Source organism: Lottia gigantea (assembly GCF_000327385.1).
Source record: "Lottia gigantea unplaced genomic scaffold LOTGIsca_34, whole genome shotgun sequence".
In the NCBI taxonomy this organism is placed as follows: domain Eukaryota; kingdom Metazoa; phylum Mollusca; class Gastropoda; family Lottiidae; genus Lottia; species Lottia gigantea.
Genome location: NW_008709146.1, coordinates 1269092 through 1281947, shown reverse-complemented (window position 1 = coordinate 1281947; position 12856 = coordinate 1269092). Strand labels below are relative to the sequence as shown.

General features: G+C 30.1%; 1 protein-coding gene across 1 annotated transcript; it reads right to left on the bottom strand.

The window, feature by feature from the left end:
• Positions 1–8796: 8796 nt before the first annotated feature.
• Positions 8797–9117, bottom strand: LOTGIDRAFT_120508 (hypothetical protein; the record flags this gene model as incomplete). Its single annotated transcript, XM_009058456.1, has 1 exon — positions 8797–9117. A coding segment is annotated over one exon (321 nt), but the record flags the coding sequence as incomplete, so codon positions are not given.
• Positions 9118–12856: the final 3739 nt, after the last annotated feature.

The window sequence follows — 12856 nt, the reverse complement described above, 5'->3', positions numbered from 1 at the left end:
ATTAACAGACATTTTGGGCCCATTAATATCCTTGATATAAAAACAAATAAATAATTCAGACTATGTATTAAACATAAAATTCCACATTACTGCGAATTGATTTGTCTTATATTACACATAAAATAGTGCACCAGTATCAATTTGTAGGTACTAGTTAATCCTGGTATTATCATTAACGTGTCTGGAGGGTCGAGGTCAAAGGTCGATCCATTAATTTCGTGTCAGATTGAAGCTGAATTCAATTGAACATGAATGGACGAAGTGTGGAACATGACAATAAAATTGAGACCTATTTTAATGACGTATGTAATGATCGCTTCAGTATTAATGACGTGGAACGACGGGTATCAATGTTCTTATATCTCTTTATATCTAACTCGATCTCCTATCGGCAACGTTTGTTGACTCTAACAACTATTCGTTATCTGAATCCTTCAACACATCATCAGAATATGATTTTCTTGCAAAATCCACCAACCGGCTATAACATTTTGTATCTCGATACCACGATTATTTGGGATTCTGCTATGCTGAACATCTGAGTTCAGGGACATCGTACCATGAAATGACCATATCAGCTTTTGATCAAGCAACTCTTAGAACACAATAGAAGTTCAGGCTGTATAAAGACAGCTGAAAACAGTTTGGCTGAGTGCAATTAAACAATAAAAAATAGTAGAGTAAACCGAACCATGAAATCTATTTTCAATTAGACACAATATTGCTACTGTACATTTCTGATCTGGCTTTTACATTTTCAATTTCTTAATCATGGAGAAGATCGCATTAAATGTCTCCTAATTGCAGCATCTGGTTTTAATAGCAATGAAGGGTGGAATGAACATAGTTGATTGATGTACGATAAGGGAAACGAACACAACTTTCGATAACTGATCTTTCTTTTCTACATATGTATTTATCATTGCCACTAATGAAAAGATTCCTTAAATTTCACTCCGAGTATTACTTATAATTAAATAGGATTTCATCTTTTCGTGTTACTTTACTTGATCAAATTCACTCTTTGTTCACAATCTGATTTTCAAATACTACAAAATATCGTCCATCTTGTATTCTTGTAGCTCTGTTGTTGTCCAATGTTTTTTTTAAGCAGACTTGATACGAAACGAATTTATTCAATGTAAATTATTCAGGTAATTTGTCCGGTCTAACTTTACCTTCTTCCTGTAACCTATAATCAAATGCAAAATTGCCAAATGAAGGTACAGGTCCACGTCACATGACGTATTTTCCTCCGAATGACGATTTTTTGTACAGATATTTGATGGTATAGTCGTTTGATTCATGTCTTTCTATTTATTGGTGCATTTTACGCTTTGATAATTTCACATTTAATTGATGAAGGCTGCAAGTCACAGAGGAGTTTTCTTTCATCAAAGCAGTTAATATTTTTCTGGGACAACACTACTGTTTTCTAAGGACAACTCTGTTACAAATTTTATGCTACAAAAAACATCAAATGTAATTGTAATTACAGTATGACAGGCAAATTTTTTTTCTAGAATATATTTTGTGAATTTATTTACGTCATCTAGTGATGATGTTCTTGATAAAAGATTTGCTCGTATATTTTCTAATATCTTTCCAATATGTGAACCTTAATGTATTTCTTCGTCTGAATTATGCCATATAAAATTGTATTCATTACAAAGCGACATTCGCAGTAAAGATAGTACATATAGCAGATTAAAGATACCGGAAGTTGAATATAGAATATACCTTTGACCATATAGAATATTAAAGATATAAATTAAACCTGTGACCAGATAGAAGATTAAAGATACTGAATGTGGAGAATGGGTAGATATTTATAATAATCCAAATTGCTAGATTTTCTAACTATTGTCTGATTAGGTTTGATCATTGGAATACTAATTTAAAGTCATCTATCGTACTTTTGTAAAAGTCTTCAAGTTTACATGTGACGCAATTCAGTCTTATCTATATGTATCTGAATGAATATTATGTATTAAGTTCAATACTATCTATTCTCCATTGTCATGGCATGTACCTCAACATACAACCTCTTTAAATTTGAATAAAGCTTCACTTGATGTTGATAGAAATAGACTTTTTCTGATTCATTTTTTAGTGATTCAGTGCCAGAAAATTAATGTAGCTTAAAGCAAGTGAGAGAAAGGGGATTTATCATAATGATATATTAATGTAAAATTTATTATTTGATATAGACTGTGAAATTTCTAGTCAAATGTAGAATTAATGAGAAATAAACAGCATACGCTGTTGATTTATTGTTCTAAGCTAAAATAAAACAAACAATTTTATACTTGAAATACCAGAGGTAGAATCATTATGTATATATATCAGTAATATTCGAGCTAAAACAAGGCTACCTATAATATTACATAATTAATGATTTCTATCATAATGTCTATGATATTTTGGCTAGAAACGACAATAATGACGAAATGGAAATCAAGTTATACTAAATTATTATGATTATTATTTTCTTTCTTCATTCTTTTGTTGTTGAAAATATATCTTATTAAATCATGAATAAGATCATCATTTTCCCAAAACTTATCAAAACAAAACAATTACAATATGCATACAAAATCCCATGAAAGAGAACAGCACAGCATTCAAAGCAACGGTATCACTACCAAACCAAAAAAGGCACCCAAACCTAAACTGGCAAGGATATCTCGACACGAGTTTCGGGTATACGAGGGTTACGAGGGTTATGTTTGGAGTATACTGATTCAATGTTTATATGAGCAATTGACCCACCAACAGCACAGCAAGGGGAGTAACAATCCAGCTTTGTAGAAGACACAAGATTATTTCACAGAAAAGTTAGTTTTAAAAGTAAGATAATAAGATAATTGAAATGGACAGTAGAGGTAACATGAATTGATAGAGAATGACAGAAAGATTGGATATTAAAAATAAGTCAGAATTGTAGGTGATAATAACATTGAAACTATTTTAACACTTTTAATAATTCCCTTCTATTCTACATTTTATATATTTCTTATTTCACCAACTATTGCGTGCAGTTCTATTATTTCTTTCTATCTTAAACTCTTATTTTTTAATTCCCATTGTCTTAAATTGAATTGAAAGGAAAGCTGTTAGATTGAAGTCGATTATAACTGGGTCTATGTAGAATTGTTTTCAATTGTCTTCAATAATTAACTTTGAATGGGTAATAAACGTTAGTTTTCCAACAGTTAGCCAATCTAAGTCTCCAGCTAATTCAGTTTAATGTGATGAGGTGTAAATAAGACTAGGCAATTGAAAACTAATCTAAAGATCAAATCTAACTCTCAGGACCATTATAGAACCTGAATTATTACCAACTGTTAAGCTTAAGGGATCCAGTTCTGAAGCTTATGCTATATAAAATATGCATCAGTTGTCTCCTTGTTATCGTGTTTGCGGAAAAGAATCATTAAGGAACAATATATAACTCTATAGAATAGTTAACCACGAAATTAATAATCAAATTAAATAATTAGTCCAATATTATTCTCATAGATTTAAATTACACAGAGTTAAAAAATGAAATAAATTCTGTTTATTTTGAAACTAAAGTGTGATTAATTTGCGAAGGTGACAAGCGTCATTAATAAGTAAGCTAAAGAAGATAGATTTGGTAAATGAATACATTGGAAGTTTTTTTCAACAAAGTTAAAATGAAATACAAGTCATTGCATTGTGTCAAATTAGAGACAGAAATAGGCAAGGGGCAATTTGTGCTTTATTGATAATCCGAAGACCTCGAGTGGACATCTCACATTTCGAGCAGGGCATTCTATCTGAAAATTTCTGTTCCCAGTCAGTCTTCGAGAATAGTGGCATAATATCATTAACTTTCAGGAAGAGTGTACCCCTGATGCTTTTTTTCACAGATGGTTGAAAACTCTTGAACTCCTTATGCATTTAAAATGTGTATGGTATAACTCGTTACTGATCAATAAAGCTTCTTTAAACTTTGAAGGCTGACTATCTCGGATTATTGCTGCTACAGTTGTTAATGTTCATTATCTAAACCTATGATTAGGTTGTACATCATTACGCCATATTGTGTGCAATTAGAACAATGCATTCCATTCTTGATATTTTTAATTATGGAAAGTGAAAAACTCGAATTACTTTTAATTATATATTTCAAATTATGCATTCACTAGCAATATTCAACTAATCTCCGCCATCGAGAGTTGTGACTTTTCAAATGTCAGAAAATACATTAATCGTTTTAAATACGAAACTATGCCTAGGTGTGTCTTTGGATACGAAACAATGTCTAAAATTAAAGGTTATTCTGAAATCGAAAAGGATCTGTTGGTTTTGTTTGATTTTATTTTGACAAGATCATCCTGATAGCAAAGCTAATCTTTAATATTGGAGGTAGAGAAGTGGGTGTTAAAAATCACGTTATCTTAATACAGATATAGTCATTACTTTTCTTGCTTACATAATTTAAAGTCACAAACTACAAGAGACACTGGGATGATTATCAGATCATTTAAGGATAACAAGAATCGTGTTAGAGGTTGGCAAAGGTTGACAAGAGTCATTTGTGAAAAGTTTGAAGAGTGATATAGGTAAAGGATACCTAGAATCGTGTTTTGATTTAAAGGATACCAAGAGTCATTTTGTGGTAAACGAAAGCAAATTTCGTATTGGAAAAAAAAGGGGGGGGGCAGGGCCAAGAGTAGTAGCCTTAAAGGAGACCAATTTAAAAATGCTTGTTTAAAATCTTTGTTTATAATCTTTCACCTCTTTCTGTTTGTCCAGTTTGGACAATATGTGAAGGATTCATTTGCATATCTTAAAAGTTTATACTTATTTCTATTCAGCAATGTCTTGACTAACTTCTAAATGAAATAGGTTTTATAAAAGTGCTTGATATATTTTTTCTCAAATGACGTACCTGAACAAATGGGTGAGATGAGACTAACAGGCATAAAAAAATAATATAATAAAAATTAAATAATTTAATCGTAAGATGTACTGTATCTGTTTGCGATGGGTTAAATGATGAATAATCGTTAATCTATATAAAATATGATAACAACATAGGGTAGACAGGAAAGGATCACAGTTAGCACTTCGTAAATTCATGTTTTCAAATTCACACAAATGTAACAGATTTAATGCATTATAAAAATTAATAAAACTTTATCATTGTTTTGTCCATTCAACACATGATCAAGAACGGTTCCTTATTATCCTGTATACATATATATATATGTAACGAACGTGCAACAAAAGATCTGAAGCACAAAAGATTCTTACCACGTGCAAAATTGTCAACTACTGAGTATATATTGATGATATTTCCTCGTCCATTTGACAGATTTGCTCGTAATATCGAGCTATATATTAATGAAATGAAGATTGATACTGGCTTATAGAACAATTATTGATCCAACTCTACACATAATACAATTTTCACGCCTTCTATTGGCTTTTTGCTGTGGAAGGTGTTATCTGATTTTTAGCCAATAGCGGACCAGATCTTTGAATTGACATTTTCTGGAATTTGGCTGAGCATAATTGTATTTTGAAGATTATTTAAAGAATATATTTTTGATGATTAATTGATGAAATTACTTTTGATAAATTTATTGTTGTTTTTGATGAATTTACTTTGGATGAATTTACTTTGTTTGAATTTGGATGAATTTACTTTGTTTGAATTTGGATGAATTTACTTTGTTTGAATTTGGATGAATTTACTTTGTTTGAATTTTGATGAAATTACTTTGAAAAATTTATACCTATTCGAAAGTATATCCAAATTATGTCTGACACACAAACATTGTGACGATATCTGAGACTACATATCTTCCCTTCTTTTTTTACAAATCTAAGTGTGAAAATTGTAAAAAGTGACACCTCTACATATAGCCTATTTTTCTGGGTTAATAATGAGTGATTTTTATTGAAAGAATCAATATTGACAATCACTGAAGTTATTCTTTAATTAAACTAAATAATGAAACATGTAGTTATTCCATTTTCACAAACTTTTCAATCATCTTTATATTTCTCTTCTCTCTGTTTTCTTATTTTCTCATTATTTATATGTTTGTTTCCAATTCACACTTTTGGTCGTTTTGTTGACTTTTATTCTTTTCTTTGTTGAAATTGTTTTCTAGTATTTACTTGTTGATTTTTCTCAACTTCATTCATTCTTGGTCGTTTAGTAATCGACCTTAGCCTACATTTTATTGTCAAGGTAGTTTCATAACAATAACGAAAAGCCTCTTGAATATTGTTTCACTGTATTCAAAATTGAAATGTACTATGTTCATTTCAATCAAAACATTGGGTATGTTCAGTATCTCGCTTAAAACCATATCAGATGATAAGAATTGTATGAGGATAACAAAAACGATGTGGTCAAATCTTTTTAGGCGCAAAAATTTTAAATTCGTGGAATGTTTTTAAAATTCTTGTTTAGGGGTTTAGAGAAGAGATCTTGAAACTTCAAAGTTGTTTGTTTAATGTTGGTCACTTGAAGGATTCGAGGAATTTTCATCAGTAAATTTAAACCCTGATTCCGTCCTGATAAATCAAGAATAATTTTAAAACCCCCTTTGACCTGAAAGAGTTAAGGAATTTAAAAACAGGGTCAGTTGATAACGACAATGATAAATCACTTCTTAAATTGCTTATCAAAATATCAAAGAAAATATTTAGAAGTATGATTTATTTTTTGCAAAAACAACATTTTAAAATCTGTTTTACATGAGAGATAACGTGCAACAATATATCATAACAAATGTTTTTTCTCTAAATATCATTCATAAGGAAGCTTTTTCTGATTTTTATGAGCCCATTCAAGTTTAGATCCAGAGTTGAGCACTTCAAATACAATCAGAATGTACGCTCATAACCTTGTAATTGGGTATGTTCCTTCGGATTCTCTTAGCTAGAATACATGTCAATAAATAAAGGAATCAAATAAGACCTGGGACTATGCATGTTAAGTTTCCAAGCAGAAGAGAAGGTTTACCTGGAAAAAGTTCCCTCATCCCGAAACCCTTCCTTGTTTGCTAGGATTTTAAAAATTGCTGAAAGACTTCCACATTCTCACATTAAAACTGGCATTTAATTGTCTATAAATTATGTGTCGTTTTCGTGAATAGAAAATCATAATAAATTTAATATAAAAGAAAGTTTTTAAATAAAGATTGTAGATATTTGTTTTTATATTATATATCTATATCATAATCTACATGGGAACTGACATTTAGTTTGATATGGTCTCTTTTATCAAATAACTCAACTTTTAAAACACTACATGATCGCGTCTTTATCCTTGTTCTTTTTCACTCACCCATCAAATTAATGTTAAAATATCTATTGAAATGTAATAAAGGATTTTGATACTAGGCAATGATGTTTAGACAGGAAGAGAACATCTATTAAAGATGTAATATGAGCTCAATAAAAATAGAAAGCCACAAGTTTCAAATGACTTCTTCTGTAAAAATCAGATCTTGCTGATGAATTCAACAGACGGGATTTCGACCATTTCAATTCACATGGTATATTAATATGATTGTTCTCAGACCTCGTTTCCCCCAGTTCATGTTTGTTGAAATATTTTCACTATTTAATTTCCTATTTTATCGTTTTGTGTTTCACTGAACCTCAAACTTATTAACTTGTTTTTGTTTTAATAAATATTTTATTTTCTTTATTTCTTCAGACAATTTTCACAACAGTATCTTAACACTGTGAATGACTTGGTTTGTTTTAAAGTCTTGGTTGGAACAAGGCATCAAACATGCCACGTTTCCATATCTGAGATTTGATTATGTTTGAGAAGGTTACCAAACTACAGTTAAGAAATTACTAACAATTAAAAAGAAATGATTCAACCGGACTGTAGATTCCAGGACAAAAAATACTTTGAAATGGTGCATAAGCATCTAAAACATGTTTCATTGGACGGGAAATCATGATGAACAAGTCCTGGATCTTCATGACCTTTAAGGCTATCTGTTGCTACAGGATATCGTTAAATCGTGACATCAGAAAAAAGGTGAATGCCAATACAATTTACCAATCTAACTTATTTTAAATAGCTACGATGTTGCTGACAACGATTGTTTTGGTGTGAATTTTCATATTACATTAACCAACGATTGCAAGTTTTTTTTTATAACGAAGAACGTGTCTTGTCTCATCTTACCACAACAAAACTAATGTCAGATAATTTAAAAACATTGAAAAACTTGCAAAAATCTCAAAAATAAATAATTGAGGTTAAATTTGAAATAAATTGAAGCGTTATTCAGTTTATTTTATTAGTGTTTTTTATTTGTTAGTTTACACTAAATTGAAATGTCTTATTTCGATTGAAAACAAACCCTACAGACGAGATATGTTGAATTTAAAAGCATTTTAGAAAGAAGATACTTTGAAACATGTTATATAAGAAAAAAGTTACATACAAGGTTTTATTTTAAACATATTTTACATTATATATTGCCACCAATATCGTGTATGTTTTCTTTTATAATGAAGCCATATTTCCAAAATTGAAGGTTTTGTAAAATTCTGTTTTTAGTCTGAAAATATTTGTTCATTAAAGAGTGTTCTTATTAATGCAAATAATTCAGTCTTACAATTGAACATTTTCTATTAGAGCTGACAAAGTCGAATGTGACATGTGTAATATTGTATTTTATGAACGCGACAATAAAGTTGTATTTTATGAACGCGACAATGAAGTTGTATTTATTAACCCAACAATAAAGTTGTATTTTATGAACACGACAATGAAGTATTTTATGAACACGACATGAAGTATTTTATGAACACGACAATGAAGTTGTATTTTATGAACAAGACAATAAAGTTGTATTTTATGAACACGACAATAAAGTTGTATTTTATGAACGCGACAATAAAGTTGTATTTTATGAACACGACAATGAAGTTGTATCTTATGAACACGACAATGAAGTTGTATTTTATGAACACGACAATGAAGTTGTATCTTATGAACACGACAATGAAGTTGTATTTTATGAACGCGACAATGGAGTTGTATTTTATGAACACGACAATAAAGTTGTATTTTATGAACACGACATGAAGTTGTATTTTATGAACATGACAATAAAGTTGTATTTTATGAACACGACAATGAAGTTGTATTTTATTAACACGACAATGAAGTTGTATTTTATGAACAAGACAATGAAGTTGTATTTTATGAACACGACAATAAAGTTGTATTTTATGAATACGACAATGAAGTTGTATTTTATGAACTATCAACTGAGCCTTCACTGCTTTACTGGATTAAAAAGATATGCTTTTCAAGCAACTGCTACACTATTTAAACCGAGGTATTAAGACGAGTAATTAGAGCTACAGTAAATTGCTATCTAGGAGAATATACCTTGATGAGAGTAGATACTAATTAATGTAAAAGAAATTGAAGGGAGTGGGGTCAATAAGAGGTTAAGTAGTAATAATTAGAGGTAGAAGGTAAGATGCTAACATATGTACTCTAGGTATAACATTACAATAATATACTGATAAATACATATACAACTATCACTTCTAATACTCATTTCAATATCAAAATATCGTTACCGTATCACCACTGGCATTCCACGATTTCTGGTCAAATTACTACAGGTCAATGTTCAATCTGACCACAGAAAACAGCCATTGTGCTTGATGATTTCGTTAAAGACAATTTCAGTTCAATTACTCAAGTAGATGGGGATGCTCAGAAATTTAACTCCTTGAACACGTTATTCTGCTACATAAAACTTATCATCCCCCATGGAAAGCTATATTACATGTTCAATCTAATAATTTATTATTCTTAAACGTTCTTAATAATGATATCGAAGTCTCGCTTATTTCTGAATATTCGTTATAATTCTTTGATTGTATTTTAAACTCAGAAAGTGTCACTAACAGTATTTTTTGGTACAATTCATTGTGTATATATAAAAATTTGTCTCTTTGTATTTGGCTATCTTATTTTACCCCATTTGTCAACACTATGCAGAATAGTAAAGCACAAATTCTAAAAGCAATTTTATATAACAGAACGTGTTACACATTCAAGAAAAAAATTATTTACTGGTTGATTTATATACACAAATAAAAAGAAATGTTTAAAGATTTGTTAATCAGAGATGTAAAATGAAAGGTTTAGTAATTTTAGTTGATCATTAAACACGTGTCATTCTACACCATCAGTTGGCGTTGATGATAGAAACTTTCTTGACTTGAAACTTTCATCTCAGACAGCGTCAGACTTTCAACATTTACTAACACATTTTACACATAGTTCGTGTCTTCAGATAAAACTTCTTTACTAATCATATCAACTCATTATCGAGATGATCCAAGTTTTAAATGGTTTTTTAAAATTATATTTCCATATCGACACCTTCGATTGTACATGTATCTAAATCCATTCGGGCAATATAACTAGAGATCTTGGCAAATACATCACTCAGTGGGTTTCAGTAGGATTCAGAAATGATAAACAATAAAAACTGTTCAGACGAAGGTTTGTTAATTTAGACTATTGTTATCAATTCTATTTTAGATATACCATCCCAAGTACCTGGCGCTCGTTGCAATCTAGCTTAAGTATTTTTAGCAAACGTTTGATGTGCTTTATTCATGTATCTGATAAAGACTGTCATCTCTTTCTGTTTGCAAAAAGGAACCGCAGTGTTGTTGGTAATGTAGAAAGGTATTCGATCAAGATGGCAATCTTGTACAAGTGAGAGATTGTCAGAGTCTGTGTGTGGTACATTAAATATCATCATAGATATGTTCAACAAAATATTTTTCCATAACGTCTTGATTGACACGAATTTAATCTAACGAACAGTCATTATTTATTGAAGCACTAGATATATTTCTCCATCTAGAGGCTAAACTCCATTTCATGTCAATTGAAAAAGCAAATTTAAGAGACATTATCTCTAATACATTTCATGTTAAACTCCATTTCAATTTAAGAGGGAATATATCTAATACAAACGAATTATTTCCTTTTAAAAGGCTGACAACTGTTCAACGAGTCGTTAACAATTTTATTGATGAGTTGATTAATTAGGCGTTCAGTCGAAAAGTATAAGTTGCGATCATGTTACTGAATCCTGCTGATCTTGATGTAATGCGTGACGACACGTCTTGTGTAGTGTTAATGATTGTGTAGTGTTAATGATTCAATTTGTGACAAAAGTTAAATCAGTCAAAGATATTGTAACCTCTAAATGATAATAAAAATCATATTCATTCATTTCTGATCTTTCTATATCGTAAGTGTTTTAAATATTCAATAGTGTCATTGTATATGTAACATGTAAGCCACCGCTCTGAGCTGCTTAAAGATGGTCTCATCTTGTATTATCTCCCTTGAATTCTGACACAATAATTGATATATGTTATTAATTAATGCTATAACCATATATTAACTCTTATCTCAACATCGTAAACGTTCAGGACTCACTCCCAGTTTAGAAAGCCTTTAATGATACACCTTGGTAATTAGGAAGAGAAAGCTGTCACTTGAAGACTTGTATCTACTGAATATTAAGTGCAACAAAATAAGTCTACGATGAGTATTGATTGTGCAAAATGAGTTCGACCTTACTCAGCAGTTGTAAAATAGTAAACACAGTGAAACGTATTAAACAATCTTGTCTTACAACACACTTTTAAGTCTCCTTAACCTAATCTAGGCCAGAAATATAGTTTAATATAATTAAATTTGATAGTTTCCATCAAGAAAAATAAAAAAGATTCCTGCTGTTTTAATGGTTAATTCACATCTTGAATTACTTAAATGATGAAATTTTTCACATCGAATTCAGTCATTTTCTTCTTACAAACATTTCTAGATATATAATTAATATTCACAGACAATTTCAGAATGATTGCCATCATAAGGCTTAAATTACTCTCTCACAATTTTCATTTCCGTTTAATAGAAATATTTCATTTGCCTTAGTTTAATTATTGAAATAAATTGTATGTTCCATGTGTAATATTAAGTAAATGAACATTTATTATTTCAAGAAAATTAAAGAATAATTCTCTACAACTGTTGAATTATTAATGGGAGTTTTAGATTGAAAGAGCAAAAACCGCCCTTGAATTAAATGACATTTTAAAGTGGAACACACAACTTCTAGTTTTACCTTTTTCAAATTTGTTTAATGGTATTGTATTATTTTTAAAATTTAACAACAGCAAAAACAGTTTGTAAATTGAGACAGGGGATCCAAACTGACAAATTCTTTAAGGCTTCATCACTGTTAACTACTAACTTCTTAAACAACACTATTGTAGCATTGTCTGGTAGTACCAATGAATTGAGAGATAGTTTTACTGAAAGAAGGTCATTATCAATCTATTCTAGATACATCAACTTCCACGTCGGTTCAGAATTTTTTCTCACTGATTTAGGATTACCTATATCACCATACCCTTGACCTCCAATGTCTTAAGTGATTTGTAAGAAAGTTTGAGACGTTAATCTGTAGATTAAAATGTTGGAACAAGTCAAACTGGGCTCAAAGATAAAATTGACTGATTCGCGTGTCGTTTGTACTCTTGCCCAAATCAATTTTAGAACCCTTCAAAAATTAGACAAATAAGCTTTTCTGATATACATCTAAATACACATTTCTAATTACATGTATGTGAATAAGTGAAAATAAGAGAAAATATAACCACCAGTTTGAAAAGGAAATGGTATTTATCCTATTCATTACCAGAAAGATGGCGATCTATGTAGATTGTTTGAAATTGTTTCAGACATCAAATAATGTTACATCACATTAAACAGGCCATGTTGATT